Source organism: Barbus barbus (genome assembly GCF_936440315.1).
Source record: "Barbus barbus genome assembly, chromosome: 13".
Lineage (NCBI taxonomy): Eukaryota > Metazoa > Chordata > Actinopteri > Cypriniformes > Cyprinidae > Barbus > Barbus barbus.
The window spans coordinates 18,490,133-18,509,408 of NC_136741.1; the positions used below are offsets into that span (position 1 = coordinate 18,490,133).

General features: G+C 35.4%; 2 protein-coding genes across 2 annotated transcripts; one reads left to right on the plus strand and one right to left on the minus strand.

Annotated features, from left to right (window-relative positions):
- Positions 1–426: 426 nt before the first annotated feature.
- efcab7 (EF-hand calcium binding domain 7) lies at positions 427–9,543 on the minus strand. Its single transcript, XM_079431613.1, has 13 exons — positions 9,296–9,543; positions 8,770–8,981; positions 8,590–8,676; positions 8,292–8,487; positions 6,252–6,373; positions 4,443–4,584; positions 4,203–4,312; positions 3,425–3,585; positions 3,154–3,287; positions 2,327–2,475; positions 1,931–2,140; positions 946–1,053; positions 427–748 (listed from the first exon to the last, which is right to left on the minus strand). The coding sequence occupies exons 1-13, from the start codon at positions 9,402–9,404 to the stop codon at positions 668–670; spliced, it is 1,821 nt and encodes a 606-aa protein (XP_079287739.1). The 5' UTR covers positions 9,405–9,543; the 3' UTR covers positions 427–667.
- LOC306878972 (centromere protein R-like) lies at positions 9,529–18,817 on the plus strand. The gene is made up of 9 exons (XM_079431614.1): positions 9,529–9,858; positions 10,533–10,569; positions 10,781–10,862; positions 11,199–11,271; positions 12,574–12,652; positions 12,972–13,059; positions 13,238–13,294; positions 16,419–16,467; positions 17,899–18,817. The coding sequence occupies exons 1-9, from the start codon at positions 9,854–9,856 to the stop codon at positions 17,903–17,905; spliced, it is 477 nt and encodes a 158-aa protein (XP_079287740.1). The 5' UTR covers positions 9,529–9,853; the 3' UTR covers positions 17,906–18,817.
- Positions 18,818–19,276: the final 459 nt, after the last annotated feature.

A 19,276-nucleotide genomic window follows, 5' to 3' on the forward strand; every position in this document is an offset into this window, starting at 1 on the left:
GTGTCTTGTTCTACAGTTACAGTAGTGAAAGTCAAAGGGCAAAATAATTGACTGAAAGTTATAAATAGAAGCTTAAACCTACATGTGGTGCTAAAGGTCAAGGGCGAATAAAATTTAGGTCTGTGTGTATAACACTCTGGAATTTGGATTGTATGTTTGCCCACTAGCTTAATGGCAGACTAGTGCTTCAAACTAAATTATTGTATTTATATTGCTTATGTTAAATTGTTACATGGGAATTGTTTCATAGGAAACCAAACTGATGACATGTAATGTGATTGTTACCTCACATTATGGACTAAGGAGAATGTGCAAAAAAATATATAAAATAAAATAAAATACAGAAACGATATTAAATCATTGTGTGAACATTGTTATAATTTAAATGATAAACAAATAAATTATAATAATTTACTGACAATAAATCACAATAACAAATGAAAACAATTGCTTTATTTACAATAAAAAACATGAATATCATGAATGTTCTGTAATAACATTAATAATGCTTACAGAAACAGCAAAAACAAACAAACATACATGATAACTTTTGAAAGCTATTATAAAACATGTTTACAATGGTCATTGTAGCTAAACAAAATTATTTATTTGACAAGCATTACATTATTTGTTGTCTCACAATAAGTTCCTACCGTTAATGAGGCATTTACAAACTTGGTATGATGGTCTCAACACAATTGTAAGTCCACTCCTGTTGATCATTTAAAGCCATGACGTGCTGACATACCTGAACAGAGACCAAAACAGGGCACAATTGTTAAAGATATTCATCATAAGTGTAAATCTGATTGTCTGTCATGTGCAACTAGCCTCGCTCTAGTCGGGTTATTTTATTAGTTCTAATTGAGAATGGTAAATAGCACCTCATCCTGCATCTACAGAAGAAACTGGTCTCTATTTGTGAGTGAAAATGGTGTAGCTCACCATTTTAGTCCTAGCAGGAACCTCCACAGCAAACACACTCATGCCCCTGCTGCTCACACAGTTCTTGCTTTGTTCATTGTTGATGTGCACCGTCACCTTCTGATTGGACTACGGCATCGAAATTGACAGGAAAAATAGATGAAAAGAAAACATTACATTACGTTTTATAATCATTCATTAACAACAATGCCACAGAAAATGTGAACACTAACATTCAAAAATTTGGGATCGGTAAAGAAATATGTTTGAAAGAAAAAGCACTTTTATTCAGAAAGTAAGATTAAGTTGATAAAAAATATTTCTATTTCAAATACATGCCTTTCTTTTGAACTTTTTATTCATCAAAAAATACTGGAAAAAATGATCACGGTTTTCACAAAAATATTAAGCAGCACAGCCATTTTCAACAATGATATTAATAACAAATGTTCCTTGTGCAGCAAATCATCATATTAGAATGATTTCTGAAGGATCATGTGACACTGAAGACCAGAGTAACGGATGTTGAAAACTCAGCTTTGCAAACACAGGAATAAAAGACATTTTAAAATGGATATAAAATAGAGATTAATTATTGTAAAAATTGTAACTATATTTCACAATATTACTGTTTTTACTGTATTTTTGATCAAATAAATGCAGCCTTAGTGAGCATTAAAAAAATCTTCCCAACCCTAAACATTAGTGTATATTTCAGATCATTATTTCCACTGACATTTCAAGTCCTCTTAGCAGATCTAATTCCCTTCTATCTGTTGAAATGGTTTTTCGGCTGACTTTGCCTATATAATGGCAAATCAGGACATTGAAATTCTACTCATGGCCAGGGTTCCTTTCTATAAAGCATTCCAGTTACTTTGTTTTATTCCCAGTGAATGTTAAGTACCAGAGGTGCAGAAGTGAGGCCTACACAGGCATTTTTAAAAGAGTTGGCTTTTTAAACTCTTTTTAACAGCTAAGTGACATGAAACAATCATCAACATACCTTATTGGCAATGACTGATGAAATTCTGCTCTCTCCTTTGTATGTATAAATCAAGACATTCTCATGACCTTTGAGAGATCTGGCCTCTGCTTTTGACGTGATAGACCTCTGTACAGCAGAATTCAACATCTTGATCCCAGAATCCAAATGAACTGCCTGAAGAGTTGCCTTAGCATCCTCACAGTAGACTTCAATGACAAACGGACAGGCCTGGTAGGAAAAAGAAAAATGTACACACACATTAGCTCAGCATGTTCTGATTACACTGGCTGCAAGTTAGTTGCACAAAAAAATATTCCATTTAGAAATTAAACGACATGTTCCCCAAACCCTTGCAAAAACACCTTCGGTTTTGTATTAGTTGTAATTAAAAGTTAGTCTCAAAAACATTTGTACCTCCACCATCTCCAAACTGTGGTTGTAGCCCATGGCCTCCAGGGTGAGCCACAAATCTCTGGGGTCTCCCTCACGATCATTCGCTTCCATCAGGTTGAGCTCTAGAAAGCCTTGTCTAGTTAACTCATTTTTCTTTGTGTCAAAGTTCTCTATAGGAGAGCAAATACTGTTATAGAAATGCATATTACTTGACTAGATCGGATAGTACTTGTTCATGATCTGGAAGCAACATTTTTATTTTAAAATAAATAAAACATTACTGAAGACTTTTTCACAACAACCAAAGAAATTTACTTGTCAATAATGATTCAATTGCATCAAAAAATAAGTTCAAATACACCATTTAATGTCAAAGAACTGTACATAAGCACAAGTTTATAAATAAATAAGCATTTTTTTTCATAAAATCTGTAATTTTCCGTAGCTGTTTGGAAGTAGTTAAACTCCCACAGATGTAGCAGAAATCATCTTGGAAATGTTTGCATTTTATTCTGTCACTGGCCATAATTCTAACATAATGTCATACATGTGAAAATCGGTTGTGAAGTAAACAAATAGTTCAAACTTGGCAAGAGGAAGATAAGAATCAAGTCTTTGTGGCAGTTTTTCTGGTGATTAAGGCATAATACAAGACTTATTTACCTTACTACCTATGCTAGAAAATGCACATCATATTTTGTAAGAAAGTGTGACATACTAGAGCAAACAGGGACTATTTTTGGAATTAGCATCCCAAAATTTGTAAGAAACAAGTATTGGATTTCATTTAACATATATGATGTGGGGCGGTGTTATGTGTTTCATTTACAGTGTGTTTGTATAAGGACCTTTGCAGATGGCCCAGGCATCCTCATCACATTTCTCTCCACTGGTTCTCTGTTCAAAGAAGTTGTACTCCTCTAGACTCAGCAGACTACTGCCATCCAAATCAATTACTTCAAAGATGTCAGACAATGCCGCCCTGTGGAACAAAACAGTACAGCATCTTTGCATAAATTCAGTATTATGTTATCATAGATACCTAAATTAACCTAAATTCAGTAATCAAACATTTATTCAGGCCTCCACCTTAATTTTTTAAAATTAGAATTGACTAACTTAAACTCTTTGGTTAGCTCCAGTTCTCCAGACTGTGCGCGGTTGACTAGCTGAGCAGTTTTAGTGGAAGTCTTCCTCGTCCTCTTCATCAATCTGCAGCCAGTGGTGAAGGGCAAGAGCAGATATGAGCCAGCACTGAGCTCTCCTCTCCACAGAAACCTCTGTTCATCAATCACACAGGACAAACATACTGTTATAAAATGTAATGAGTTGATTGCAATTCCAATGAGGTAGCATTTCATGTCGATTTTTGTTTCGCCTTGATGCAGCTCTCAATTTAGTATTTTGATATTTTAGTATTTATACATTGTATATACTAATATATACACTTGTATTTTATACTTAAAATATACTGAAGCAAACATTTGCTGTATATTAATATAGATCTAGATATAGTTAATACAGATATTTCTTTCTAAACATATCACATATAGAAAGAGAGAGCCTTTTGTCTTTATACTCTCTACACTTATTTTTCGATGTTAGCTGACATAACATATTTTTAAAAAGTTACATTTGTACCCAAGAGTCAACCCTGACACTGTCATATTTTTCTATTTTCGCATATTGTCATAATGATGTCACCTTACATTCAGGAAATAAACTCTGTGGACAAGCCTTCTCTTATTTATCACTTTATTTTATGATTTGCTATATTTGTCAGTAGGATGCTTCTATAATGTTAACACTGTTACCATACTTTACATACACGCAGGCATTATAATTCAATAATATAAATACTATTATATTTAGATAGAAAATGGACACATTTACCAACCTCCTTATCCCTTAACTCAGTCAAGCAAACCAAATTTGAATCTTCTTTGGTCTCATTCCCCATCACCACATAGAGAGCTGTGTCCACACACATCCACGGGGAAGGCTTCTCTGTGGCATACACAAACAGTCAAAATACTACTACAAAATTCACTAATCTGCCTAATTGGATACTTTGAATAATTAAAAATCTGTAACTTCAGTAACTTCTGTCTTTAAACACCATGTACAATATATTTACCAGGAATCGGGCTAAGGTTGAGGGGACGTATGGTGAGGTAGACGCTGGTAGTCTCTGGTATAACCAGGCGATACTGAAGAGAGACAATCATTCCATCTTCCTCCAGATAAAAACAACCTCTCATAAGAGTGTGATGCCAATCCTGGTTAAATAAGTGTTAAAGGTACAACACAGTAGAAACATTAAACAACTGCAGTATCATTCCAGCAAGAAATGTTTTTGGAGGAAGTTGAAGATGCAACCACAGGGTGGCACTACTGTAACATCTTTGCTAAAACAAAGGCAATCAAAGACCTGGGTGGGAAAAAAAAACAGTCAAATATTTATTTTAGTATTTAAAAAAAGTGAATAAGCTTGAAATTCATATTATACACACTAATAATGCAATTAAAAGTAAAAAGGCTAGAGGAAACCCATAAATTCTTGTCTAAAGTAAGTCTTTTTGCTCTTTTAACTGCTGTTGTTTAGGTCCAGCTAAAATGTTACAGCAAATATACTCTAAATCATCAAGTAATCAAAAAATCTGAGTCAAACAGCCTCCTTTCTAACCCATCAGAGAGTAGTTTTGGGAAATAAACCTTGTCCTCAGGTGCCACAGAGGCCTTTTAATGTTTAGAATTGGTTTATGCTTCTTTTCCAAGTGCTAAAAACATGTTCCCGAAATGACACCTCTTCAACAAAAGCAATTTCCTCCCAGAATTTATGCTGGGTTGTGAAACGTGCTAAGGATCAAATCATAACACTTGGGTGGTTTGTCCACCCCGAATCAAAATGAAGAAAAGCGCCCGAGGCAAGTGTCTACTTTAAAAGGCCCTGATGTAGTGTCCCAAGGAGATGGGTCACTCGGCTGGACTAATACACTGCCCTGTCACCTCCCAGAAACCTCCGTAATTTAAAGTCTCACGCACAGACCGCGAGCCACCATAAAAACACACAACCTGACCCTTTCCAATCCCTACACCCAATTATCAAGCTCCTGGCTCAGGTAATACAATAGGCTGGAACTAAGGCGATAGAACTTTCTTCACCCTAGAGCATCTAGTTTTTTCCAATCTCTTTGCTTTGACGAGTTTGGTCATTATTTTTCTGTGGTAAAGCAAACCAGCTGAGGTTAAAGTCAAAAAGAGTGCAAACAAAGGGAAGGAGATCAATAGCGGAGCTGCACTCATATCGACCAGGTGAAAATTTGCTACCAAAAGGCTTCGATACTACAAAAACACAGCAAATGTATAGCTGCCCTTAAGGCACTTGAGTTTAGATAAAGTTTAGGTTGTAGGCAAAACGGAAGTTCCTAGATAGGAAGCTTGTGATTGTTACATGGGTGTGTAACAATTTATTCCTTAATTGCTCATTCCATTATTACTCAGCCTTTTCATTATTTTATTTTATTTTAAAATAATGATATTTTATTTGTTAAATTATTATTATTTTTATATATATTTACTTTTACTTTGTTTTATTCCATTTTTAGGTTGACTTTTTAGGAATGGATCTGTCAGCTAAATTAATACATTTTTACAATTTATTATAACATTTAATTAATTAAAAACATGTTACTTTTATTTTAGCATTTTTAATTTAGCTGTATAATATACTAATGCAAAGCTAAGCCAGTTACTGTACATTTTAAGGTACTGCCAGATTGAAACTTGTTTAGCTCAGCTACTCCTAGTTGTGATTTTTACAGCAGTTGTTGAATTTTAATTGTGTAATCTTATCCCAACCTTAACCTCTTTTCTTAAGAGTTCTATCAGAGAGATTTTAAGCAAAGTCTAAAAGAAACCGGCACTCCCACAATGCAGCTGGTACCTGTAGAGATTTGGGCTCCACCAGTCTGATACTCTTAGTGCAGCCAGCGCTCATGGTGATGACTGTGGATAAAGATGACCGACGACTGCGAGCTGAAGATGGTCTGGATGATGAGCGACTGTCTGTCATATGCAGAAATAGAAACTATCTTCATTAAAACAGCTGCATCACTTACAAATCCAAAAATGAAAATGAACAATGAACTGCACATTTTAAAACAATGTTTAAAATTGAACACCAGAAAGCAAAATCAAATTATCACTAGTCCTGCACTTACTCATAATAATGACAAATGGCTGCCTTAATCAAAAGGTTTTAAAAGCTCCTCCCTATACAAACCCTCTATTGAGTTCACATTATGGCACAAATCCAAATGATTTTTCATCACACATGAGGGGAGATCAATAGCTTAATCATTACTTACTATATAATAGACTGCAGTGTGAGGAATGGAAACAGAATTGTGTGTTTGTTTGCTTTTTTATACACCCAAATGTGAAATCCATCCCGTAAAGCAGAGCTGACTGAACCCGATCCGACTTGTACTGTCACATTTTAAAGGAACAGTTCATCCAAAAAACAAACAACAAAAAAAGAAAATTTACTCACCCTCAGGCCATCCAACATGTAGATAAGTTTGTTTCTTTATCAGAATGGATTTTTAGACATTTAGCATCATATCACTTGCTCACCAATGGATCCTCTGCAGTGAATGGGTGCCGTCAGAATGAGAGTCTAAACAGCTGATAATAACAGTCCATCAATTAATGTCTTGAAAAGCGTTTTTTTAACTCCAAACCATTGCTTCCTTCTAAAACACAAATCCTCTATCCATAATATTGCTTTCTCCATTGAAAAAGTGGTCTTTGGAATATGCACAGATCAAGCACTGCTTACAAATAAAAACAGTCCAAAACAGTTCCAACAAACATGTTGGTGGATTTTGATGTGACAGGAAAACAGGGGATGAACATTTTTTATTATGTCCAGGAGTGACGGTTTAAAGGGTTACTCCACCCCAAAATGAACATTTTGTCATTAATCACTTACCCCCATGTCGTTCCAAACCTGTAAAAGCTTCTTTCGTCTTCGGAACACAAATTAAGATGTTTTTGATGCATTCTGAGAGCTGTCTGACCCTCCCATAGACACCAATGGAATTTCCACGATTAACATCCAGAAACGTAGCAAGGAGATCGAAAAAATAATCCATGTGACATCAGGGGTTCAACCTTAATTTTATGAGAAAGCTATGAGATTATTTTTTGTATGCAAAGAAAACAGAAATAACGACTTTATTCAACAATTCGTCTCCTCTGCGTCAGCGAAGCGCCATTTTGGAGAGTAATGGCGACTGAACGCAAACTGCGTACGCTGTTGTGTTTCAGCCGGACCACACGGATGTGCTGTTTACATCGCTTACGCTTTGATATGAATGAAAACAGCGCATCCGTGTGACCCAGCTGACACAGAACAGCCTATGGAGTTTGCGTTCAGTGGATACTCTCCAAAATGGCGCTACGCTAACGAAGAGGAGACGAATGCAATAAAAGTCATTATTTTTGTTTTCTTTGCATACAAAAAGTATTCTCGTAGCTTTGTAAAGTTACGGTTGAACCCCTGATGTCACATGGATTATTTTTCTGATCTCCTTGCTACGTTTCTGGACGTTGATCGTGGTAATTCCATTGCTGTTTATGGAAGGGTCAGACAGCTCTCAGAATGCATCAAAAATATCTTAATTTGTGTTCTGAAGACGAACAAAGCTTTTACGGGTTTGGAACGACATGGGGGTAAGTGATTAATGACATTCATTTTGGGGTGGAGTAACCCTTTGAAGTTAAAACGCCTAAATGATGGATTTGTTTATTATAAACATACAACTTCTCACTTCACAAGACTTTAACTGATGGACTGAAGTCATGTGGATTATTGTGATGCTTTCATCACCTGTTTGAACTCTAATTCTGACGGCACCCATTCACTGCAGAGGATCCATTGGTTTGTGTTTTGTGCTTGTGTGCAGACCCAGTATCATACCTTTCCTCTGTGTGGTTTCCAGCTCTGTTCTGGGCCGTGTTTCTGAAGCTGGAAGCTCAGGTTGGGACTCTGAGCTCTGTGGGGACTTGTCCAACTGGTTGCCAAAGTTCTGCCTCTTCAGTTTGGCATCAGCCTCAAGCTTCTTCAGTGCTGCGGTCTGACACTGCTCTGCTGTAGACTCGAGAAGCCTGCAGAACTAAACAGCAGGCTGGCTAATTCAACTCACCTATTTTATACTATAACTTGTCAATTTCCATTACAAACCACTCTTTTTCAACCAAATTCTTGAAGATCATACCTCTGCATAGTCTAACTTCCCATCTTTGTTGACATCTGCTAATGAAAAGATTTCATCCACTTCCTTAGGCGACATTTTTTCACCAGACTAAAACAAACAAATCAAAATACAAGCGTGAAATGATAATAAAAGCAGGCAAACATTATTGTAAAGAGAGAATGGAACAAATTTAACACTTACTGAAGTAAGGATCCTGCTGAGCTCTTCGTGTGAGATATATCCATCACAATTTACATCACATTTCTTGAAAATTCTCATAAGCTGGTCTGGTTCTGTTGGTTTTTCTTTCTTAAGTATTTCACAAAAGTCATCAAAATTCAGCTTCTTGGTTCCTGGGGACCAATATTTGTCTAAAGCTTTCTGTGATGGATTTCTACCTGCTTGCTGAAGAACTGAGAGACAAAACAGCAAAGATGGACAATCATAACCAAGTGATAATATTTTGCACTGACATTCGCTAAATAGGAATAGGATGAAGATATATTGAAATATTTAGAAATATATCACTTTGACTAATGTATTCATGTTGATTATACTATATTATTTGAATGTGCATCATCTACAGCGTGTTGTTCCTGAATTATGAACTAACTACTTATGAATTAGTTATAAAGTGTTACCCATTTACTGATATTATCAATAATATCTAGCCTTTATATTATGACCAACATGCAGGTATAAAGATGTTGAGTTGAATTATGCTCACCGGTGCACAGCTGATCTTTAGAAGTCATATTAACCAGGCTGGATCTGAACACAGACAGATAAGCAGCCCTGCACTCCATATAAAACCTCTCTTCCTCTGAACGCTGCATTATTAAAATAGATTAAATATGCAAGCGAAATATCAAAGCATGTTGTGATAAGAGCAGTGAGCTAGAGAGAGGCGAGTCTGTGGGCTATTTTATGGTTGGTGGTGTTGCTCACGATCTGATTGCCATGGCTGCCGTGTGTAAACAAACCCGGTGCGCAGTTAAAATGAGACGGGAAACAACTGCGTTCGGTGCTCCTCATACAATATTTATTAATTAGATGTGTGTGTGTGTGTGTGTGATATAATGTTGGGAGCCAACTCTATCGTTACTCTACGACATTTTAACTCATACTGTGTGATATTTCTCAGGTAAAAGAGTCTAAATACTTTAACAAGTATATAGAATCACAGATAACTAAGTGTTTCCGGGGGACTAGATTACTGCCGCACCGCGCCAAACTACAAAAACGCCTGTCAACTCCACCACCAAGAAAAAGAACAATATTTGAAATGCCGTAAGTGTATTAACACTGATTCAACATTGCGATAGATACTATAATTTCAACGATATGTGTTTGTGTTTATGTTATCCTTACGAAAAAATAGCTAGAAGTAACTTACTCTTATGCTGTTCAACATTACTGCCAAAACGCCGTTATAATGAATAATAGGTACCATACTACTTCATTAAATACCATAACTAACATTTTACTTGTCCAAGGTCCCCCACGTAAGTATTAGTATTTGTCTAAGTATTCTTAGACAAATAACTTACTAAGAAATATTTAATACGTCAATGTCACACACATGCTTTAAGTTTGAATGAATTTGGGTTTTGTACAGTAACTTACCAGTGTCATAACTCACAGATAAATCTAAAATAGCAAGTACAAGTAATATTATCTAGAAACTGCTATATTCTAATAAAGCTTGGATGTATACAAGTGTAATTGGAATAAATACACACATCTAATGTACAATGTAATAATGTATGGATGTAAATACATACATCAAGTACTGAATATCTGTTTGGTGGCTTTTTGTTGATTCACATATGCTGGTATGGATATCATCCACATAAATTAGCAAACCCCAAACTGTTAAAGCGTTAATTATAAAAATGACAAATAACTGCTGGTAATGATGTTAACCTTTTGACTCCTCTAATAAACTCTAATTTTCCATACAGTGTGAAGAGAGCCCTTCAGTTACAAGACAAAGAAAACGTGAGTTCATTAAATCTTGAACACATCGCCAGGCATCCCTACCACTGATTTCAGATCAGAAATGGCTTTTTCATATTCTTTGAATGTTTATTATTTCAGCCACTTTAAAGTGACATCAGAACCATGTCAGTAACCATGAGTTAAAGACTTCTTTATTAAAAGTAAAATAACAAAGAAATCTAGATCAATGCTTCAAATGAATCTATTTTAGAGCCCAGCTAAGAGGCGAGCACCAAACAGGGACTATTCCCCTATGACTGGAACCCAAATGAGTCCCACGACAAAACCTGCAGGTACCAAAACCCACAGACCAGCTACTGTATTTTCGTAGACCTATAAAACTTATATTTTGCCCCCCAGGTGTTTTCATTTTTTATTTTTTTCATTGTGAACAGAGTAAGATTCTTGTGTGTGTTCTTTTCGCTTCGGTAATCACCATAAATAATCCCCTGCTCATGCAATAAAGCAGACTTGACTTGACTTGATGTCATGTTGTTCCCTAAATCCTGTACAGTAGGGGTCTCTTGTAATCCAGTGATATTGCATTTAGATTAGCTGTCTTTGCAGCCATTAATAATATCTTTGCTCATGCTGATTTGATAAATTGCTGACATTTAGTGCTTCATCAGCAGGTAATTCCAGAGCAGGTGGGAAGAAAGCGAATCCCCCTCAAACAAAAGAGCCCATGACAGATGCTGAGAGGTAAGGATGTAGAAATATCCTTTTAAACATGTTGATGATTCCTGTAATTTTAGTATTCATATTTGAGATTATTCAAATAAAAAAGACATACTTTTTTTTTTTTAATAATGTTATTGCTTAGCTGTTGGCCCATGCATGGTTTAATTTTTTAATTCTGATGTTGACTTACTAATTCAACTTTTTACTCTATATTTTTTTACATAAACCAGAGTTCCATTAATGTCTATTTTTACGAAGCTACTAACATTGGTATAACTGGAGCAGTAGAACAGACAGAAATTTCTCCTCATTACTGGATATTTCCTTTGTCCCACTTGGCTGATAGCCATTATGACTGATCAGAATTTAATGACAGGACATGGAGGGAGTTTCATCACCAGCCAAAAGCCTTGTTGATAGCACTAAAAATAGTTGGATAAGGAGAGTTTAAGAAAAGACCTATTTCCTTTCCAACGCATACTAACACAGAGCTCCGTGTGATCCATCAAGACAAGCATTAGTTTTGAATTTTATAGTGCAGTCATTTAAGAGGAAGCTAGTTAAATATATATAAAAACATCAGTAAAGAGAGCGGGCTTATGATTCATTTAAGAAAGTATTCATTTGGGGAGTCAAACCCAAGAGAAGTTCTCGTGCAAAATGTAGAAGAGATCTTGAGTGTGATTGGATGACGGTCCTTGTATAAGATTTTGCCAACCTTTTAATATGTCTTCCAATATTTTTAAACATGTATTAAAAATAAATGAAATCTTATTCTTAGTCAGCTTGTCTTCTCACAGACTTAGTAAGGATATTGAATATGAATTCGGTGTCCATATCGAGCAAATTTTCTGCAAGAATGTAATATGTTTAAAATATTTTGTCATGGCACTTGCCTTATTTACATAAAATATTTAATAAAATAAAATATAATTAATAAATATTGTACTAATAATTGGTAACATTTTGCAATAAGGTCCCATTAGTTGATGTCAGTTAATGAATTAACCAAAAATGAGCAATAACATTCGTTACGTTGTTTATTAATCTTTGTTAACAGAACAAACTGTTCATAGATAATTTATGTTAGCTCAGGTCCATTAAATAATATTAACAGATAACAACTTTTGGTTTTAATAATGTATTATTAAATGTTGAAATCGAACATTAACTAATAAATTCTTAATAAGAAATTTTCATTGTTATTTAATGCATTAATTAATGTTAACAAATGAAACCTTATTAAAAACAAATAAAAGTGTTAACAAATTGGTTTCAGATTTGGTCTTTCATTGGATTTTTTAAATACCTTTTCCCCCTCAGAATTCTGTTCCTCGGGTCTAAGGTGAAAAAATCATTCAAGGACCTCATGAAATACAGGCAACAACTGGAAACTTTAGTGGTATGTGGATCTAATAGTGTATCATTTTGTAGTGTATGTACTAAAGTATTGTTTATAGATTGGCCAACTAAACCACTAAACTAAGTCTAGATCAGGGTCTGAACCATCAGACATTGAGAGGCTTTGGTTGCTGGCTAATACACTTCATCTAAGTGATTATATTTGGTGCCTCAATTCTGAATATGTGGTACAGACATAGACTAGACTAAGCTTATTTTGATGTGTGAAGCCAGCTACATTTAAGGCATCTTATTGAGGTTGCAACAGAAATGCCATATCTAATGCGAGATTGTTGTTATATGAATGTGCTTGTTTGTAGCCAGTAGAGAGCAGTAGTGAGCTAAGGAGTCTCCTGCTGATGAGTCCTGCTGATCTACAAACTGAACTCAAGAGACATGAGAATCTGTGTGAGTCCTTTCTCTTATCTGCTGTGATGCATAAACTGCATAATGCATGGATATAAAATGATTCACTTTCTCAAGGTCGCTTTATAGACATTGTTTAAACAATTTATTTGCCGTTAAGAGTATTGGCTATCAATTCTTGCTGTGTGTGAAACGTAAAACTGAATTCTTTGCTTTCCAGGTGCTAAAATTGCATCTTGTGCACATAGAGCAGACACAAACAAGGGCCATTTCCAAGGTGAGTGAATTTGGGAATCAAAGGAATGCTCAGAATTTAATTTAAAAGTCGATTTACCATTTAAAAGCATGAACTATAACACTTATATTAAGTGGATACTCAATCTTAGTAATTCTGTCAGGTCAGATAGCAACCAGTACACAATTAGTTATGTTTCAAATCTTTAATGTTTCCCTATCACAACACAGTCTTTGTTAGACTGACACAAGGATAAATGATGTGCCATATAGAATTGATTCCAATTACAGTATTAGATTTTGACCCCACTGCTTTCCTTAAAAGAGCAAGAGAAAGAAAACATTTTGTGTTCCACTTATATGTGAGTCATGATTGATTTCAAGCACTAGGAAAAGTTCTGGATCTTGGTCACATGGGACCCCTGAATAGCCATTTACGAGATTTGGTTTGTCGTTGACATTTGTCTCGATCTTTGCACAAATAAAAGGTTCTCTTTTTTCTAAGAAAAAATATTTCATCTTCCTAACACAAACAACCCCAGAACTCCTCTTCATGGGACAGAATTAATTAGATTATTTCAAGCACACATTCAGCCCCCAGCAAAGCTGCACTTGTGATTCAATCGCACAATGGTGATTTGTTGCAACTCAATGGTTGGATTGTGATGAAGTTCAGCATGTTTTTAAGATAAGGTTGCCTGAAATTGTTTTAATTAGTCACACTCGAGGACCTCTGCGTATATGTTGCTTGTCGCTCGACACCAAAGGAATGTCACAATCTTGATCACATGGTGGAGCATGAAATTTATCAATGTAGAGAACAACAACAGCAGTACAAGAGTGTTTTCACATTTACGTCCCTAGAAAGAGAATCAAGAGAATTATGTGTTAAGACATTATAACATACATTTACAATACAAAAATGAAAACAATTATACAAATTAGGTCAAAAATGATGCCATTATGTAGAATTTGGTACAGAATTGACTGATTTGATGCTTTAGCTATTTTATTATATTATGTTATATTATATTATATATTACTGTTCAAAAGTTTGGGGTAGTAAGATTTCTTTTAAAGAAATCAGTACTTTTATACAGCTTTTTGATATTTATAATGTTACAAAAGATTTCTCTTTCAAACAAATACGGTTCTTTTTACATTTATCTTCAACAAAGAATCCTGAAAAAATAAGTATCACAGTTTGCATTAAAATTATAATGATAATAATTAGAAATCACTGAATCAGCATATTAAAATGATTTATAAAGGATCATGTGACACTGAAATTATTTGTCTGTCATTTATGTTACGAAAGGTCTTTTTCAGTGTTGGAATTGTGAATTAGATTGGTGTGAAGAAATCAAATTACTTGTCTCCAGGAAAAGATTGCGATTGTCCATGAAAACAAACATTTTCATAGAAATGCAGCTACAAATGGATCGTTTCAGTAAGCAGACTTCAGTTATCAAACTGAGCATCAGAGTATGTCCTGTACAAATAATGCGTTTTGTCCCAGTGAGGTTATCCTCATTACATTTTCGTCAGCTTTGAAGTCAAAGCTTGAAATTACATCAAGTTCCCTAATTTGTGTTCATAAGGTTATTGAATATTTTTGTACATTCACAACTGGCCAAGAACTATTTTTACAGCAGCATTATTAAGCTTTAAATAAATAATACTTAAGTAGTTGAAGATGTTGTCTTTGAACCTCTCTTGGGACACCATTAGGTCCTGGCACAGATCACTAATACCCTGGATTTCATAGAGACACATCATTGCTATTAGAGTTCTCAAACACACAGTGTCACTTGAGCCATACAGGAGCTGGTGCGGATGACATATGATGGCGAGGAAATGACACTACTCGTGTAAAAGCAAGCTGAGCACCAGGCAGCGTGATACCGCCAAAACAGCTGAGAAAATCCACAAGGATATTTTAACTTTGACAGGCAAACCGCTGAATCCATGTCCCTAACGGAAGCCCCCTCATCTAATGGCTTCCCAAAACATAACCTTGGGCAAAGGGGCAACTGGCAAGCAAGATGTTTATGGCGAAACTGACAAAAGTTTTTCCCAAGCATTCAAGAGAGGCCATCCCTCCTAAACAATCAGACCGGCTGTAAATTTTCTGGCTCATTCAGGCATTACCAAGTCCCGAGCTTCACGCTACATGTTGCTGATGAGCGCAAAATGGGAAAAGAGAGAGTGCAATAATTCTGAGGCAGGTTTGTCGCCTGGACCGTGGGTATTGATTATTTCTGTGTGGCGAGAGATTTGGAAAATTCAATTAAAGGAGCTGAGCAAAGGATTCATAAATCGACCCCTGCCTCCACCTCTTCTACGCCCATACGGAGACATTGTTATGTTCTAAATCAATGTTGCACTTCACAATATATTTTCTTTGGAGCATGAAAATAAATAACATTTAAACAGTTCTGCTTACCGCTGAAACAAATTTTATCTTCACCAAAGCCTTCTCCGTCTTCGCATGGCGGCCTCCCGTTAGCATCAGCAGATGTAGTAACGTATTTTTATGGCAAGTTTTCCATAAGAAAATCCTATATAATATGAATTTTGCAATGACAAAATGAGAAGGAAGGGGACGGATCAGCAGTATAAAAATTGATCAGGCCGCAGATGGGGTAGACCCGTGGGAGATTTGTAAGACAGCCTTAATAGACTGTATTAAAAATTCCTTAATGTAATAAAACAAATAGGTTTTTGGTTCTTGGCTGGGACGGGGTCATAGACCCTGCTAATATCACATCAATCCTGGGCTGTTGAAGGATAAATGGGGTCTGTTTGGGGAACATTTTAGTCTTTTTGATGGAAAACACCAGCACAATTAAAGGGCTGCTGTATATTAGAGGGCTTTGGGTGGGGAGGGTGGAGTTCAACAACTCTCAGCATGTGTTTTGCTCTCTGTTTTGTTCACATGCGTCCCGCTGGAGTATGAGATGCATTTAGTCAATGTATTTCAGATCATTTGCATTTAGATCATCTAGCAGCTCTGGCAGCTGTAGCAGTCTACAAAATCTATGACTGATGGATGGATTTACCTGATAAGTTACATGTGCATGTGTCTCATTCATGTATTCACAAAATTATCTAGTCTCTATAAGCTTGATAAAGTGTGTGGTGATCTATCTATGTTGCTTTCACAGGGATGAAACAGACTGGCAGCTCTTATGAATTTCTGAAGGCAATCTTAAGGTATGTTTCTCCCCCGCCCCCACCCCGGGTTTGTATTGTACTCATTGTAACTTTAAAAGCTTGTAACATTGCAGAGATTCATGTAATTCTACAGTAATTAGTAGTGTTTTTATACAGTAGGGTGGGCTGTTTTGACCCTGCACACCCTAGTAACAGTCTTGCAACTACCCAGAATCCTTTAGTAACATGCTAGCACACCTTACCGACCACATAGCAACATACGTGCAACCATTGTGGCAGAGATTTCATCAAATCATCTTCATGATACATAAAAATACAGTTACCATGACATAAAAAAGTTATTTCTAGTTGAATTATGCTTTATTTAACAGCAACTTAATTTTACAAGTTTGATCATTTTGGAGTAATTTCACTGAACTGCTAAATAGGATAATTTCATGCATATATAAACATTAAAAAAAAAAAATTATTTACAGCAAGGAAACAAACTGATCAAAAGTGAGAGTGAAGACATTTATATTACAGAATATTTCTATATAAAATAAATGTTGTTCTTTTGAACCTTTGTATTCATTAAAGAATCCTGAAAAAAGTATAATCTTTTAATATTTGATGATGATAATTCTAATTATAAAAATAATAATACATGTTTCTTGAACATTAAATCAGCGTACTAGAATGATTTCTGAAGGATAATGTGATATTGAAGACCGGAGTAATGGATGCTAAAAATTTAGTTTTTCCATCACAGGAATAAATAAAATTTTAAATTAGAAAACTGTCATTTTAAATTGTTTCACAATGTTTCACAATATTATTTTTTTACTGTATTTTTTATTAAATACATGCATCCTTGGTGACATAAAAGATTTTTAGTGACCCCAAACGTTTGCACTGTAATGTAATTCTATCAGTCCATTAAATCTCAGTCCTAAATATTAACTTAATAGACATAGTATATTGTATTATACACACAGACTTTTACACGCAATATGCTTTTTTGTTTGCATATAATTCTGTGCAAAGTCGCAAATGGAACGGTTCTCGTTTTGGCAGAGTTCTCTGTCAGCGTGTTTGATGTACGCTGAACATCCTGTCAGTCAGAAAGCGGCGAGATGTCTGAAGAGGCTATCAGTCTTTCCGGCGTAGTCAAAATGAGACAGCGCTGCCGACACCTTGCCATCCCATCTCAGACACATTTACATTGAATCCATTCTCTGAAAGGTTTCCCCCCACCTTTCACCGGGAATCTGACAAAAAGTTGATTCTACAATACACGGTGTGCTGCGTCGCTGCAAAAATAGTGTTCTTACTGCTGGCATACAGTCCCATTAGGGCTGATACAGGGAGAAATCTATGCATACACACACAGATGTATATTTGAGAAAGCAACAACAGATGTTGGAAAACTACACATGCACAGATATACAGAAGAGTATTCATGGTGGATCTGTCTCTTTATTTTGGCAGCCGCTGAGGGATCATTTCTCGATGTGCGACATGGGCGGCAGCTGGTGCCCGCTCGAGGTGGATCACGTAACTCTCTCTTTATCACTTCTAGAGGCTGTCTCAAGGAAAAAAGCTTAACCTGACCTAACAAAACACACACTTGTCACACACTTTGCATTACGACAGTTGAGAAGAACAAGAACAGCGTTTCAGAATTCAGCAATTTGGTCTGTTCGCCATGGACTGTTAAGATGTATAACTAAGTACAGCATGACTCGATATCAAGATATGGTTAATATTAGCACCATCCATTAAAATTGTATCACGCACTCCAGTGTCGTGACTCGTATATCGAGTAAGACAGTCAAACCAAAACCTGTTCATTCTCTCCTCATTCCATGTATATGTGTGTGTGTGGCTCCAGACCTCGCTCAGGCTGTAACACACTAGCCCCTTTGTGACCTGATAACATTTATAGTTGTAATGGATTTTTTTTAATGGCCGTCATTAACTCGCACAAAGAGGGGTGAAAAAGATTGCTTGTACTTTTTCCCCTTGGTATTTCAGCTTTACAGCATTATGTTCCGATATGTCTCCTTCCATCATTTTTGTTTTACAGCTTATGAAGTTGAAGCGTTTTAATGCGTAGCTTTAGTACTAGCCTCATGTCTTCAGTCACTGCCAAGATTATTCCTTTTATATTAATGAATATTTTTCTACTTGAAAGAAAAATGTACTACTTGAAAGAAAAATAAAATTAGTAGTTTATTATTATTTTTGTTTATTTGATGTGACCTTTTGTTTAGGGCTGCAGGATTAATTAAAAAAACATAAAATTCAAAAATGTAAATTGTGATGTGGCTTAGTGCTATTTTCATGCTGCAAACGCTGTAATTTAAGTATATGCATTTTGTTTAATAAATATTAGTGTTTGATTTTTAAAATAAGTGTATTGTTTTTCTTAAATGCTCATTTTATATATTGAAATTTATTTTCTGAATTTATTTTAAAATAATAATTCTAACTGTTATTAATCTTTGTCATATTGCATATATAATCTCTTTTTTTTTTGTCAAATTGTATAGCAAATCTGAAGCTTAAAAAAGCTCTTTTAAATTGCTGTAACATTTCTTTTTAAAATCACAAAAGCAAACAAACAAACAAACAGGAAAAAAAAAAACAATTCCCCCCAAATCGCACAACCCCACTTTTGTTTGTTGTTGGGTCATTCAAAAACACCGAAGACACTTTCATTTGGTACAAAACCATTTAATGATGTATCAAAAATGTAAAAAAAATGGCCTTATGGTTTGGTCATTTTCACAATACCAATATCCCACTAAATGAATTTGTCTCCAACGCGAACAAGTGAGAGAAAGTCTGGCAAAACCGTATCTCC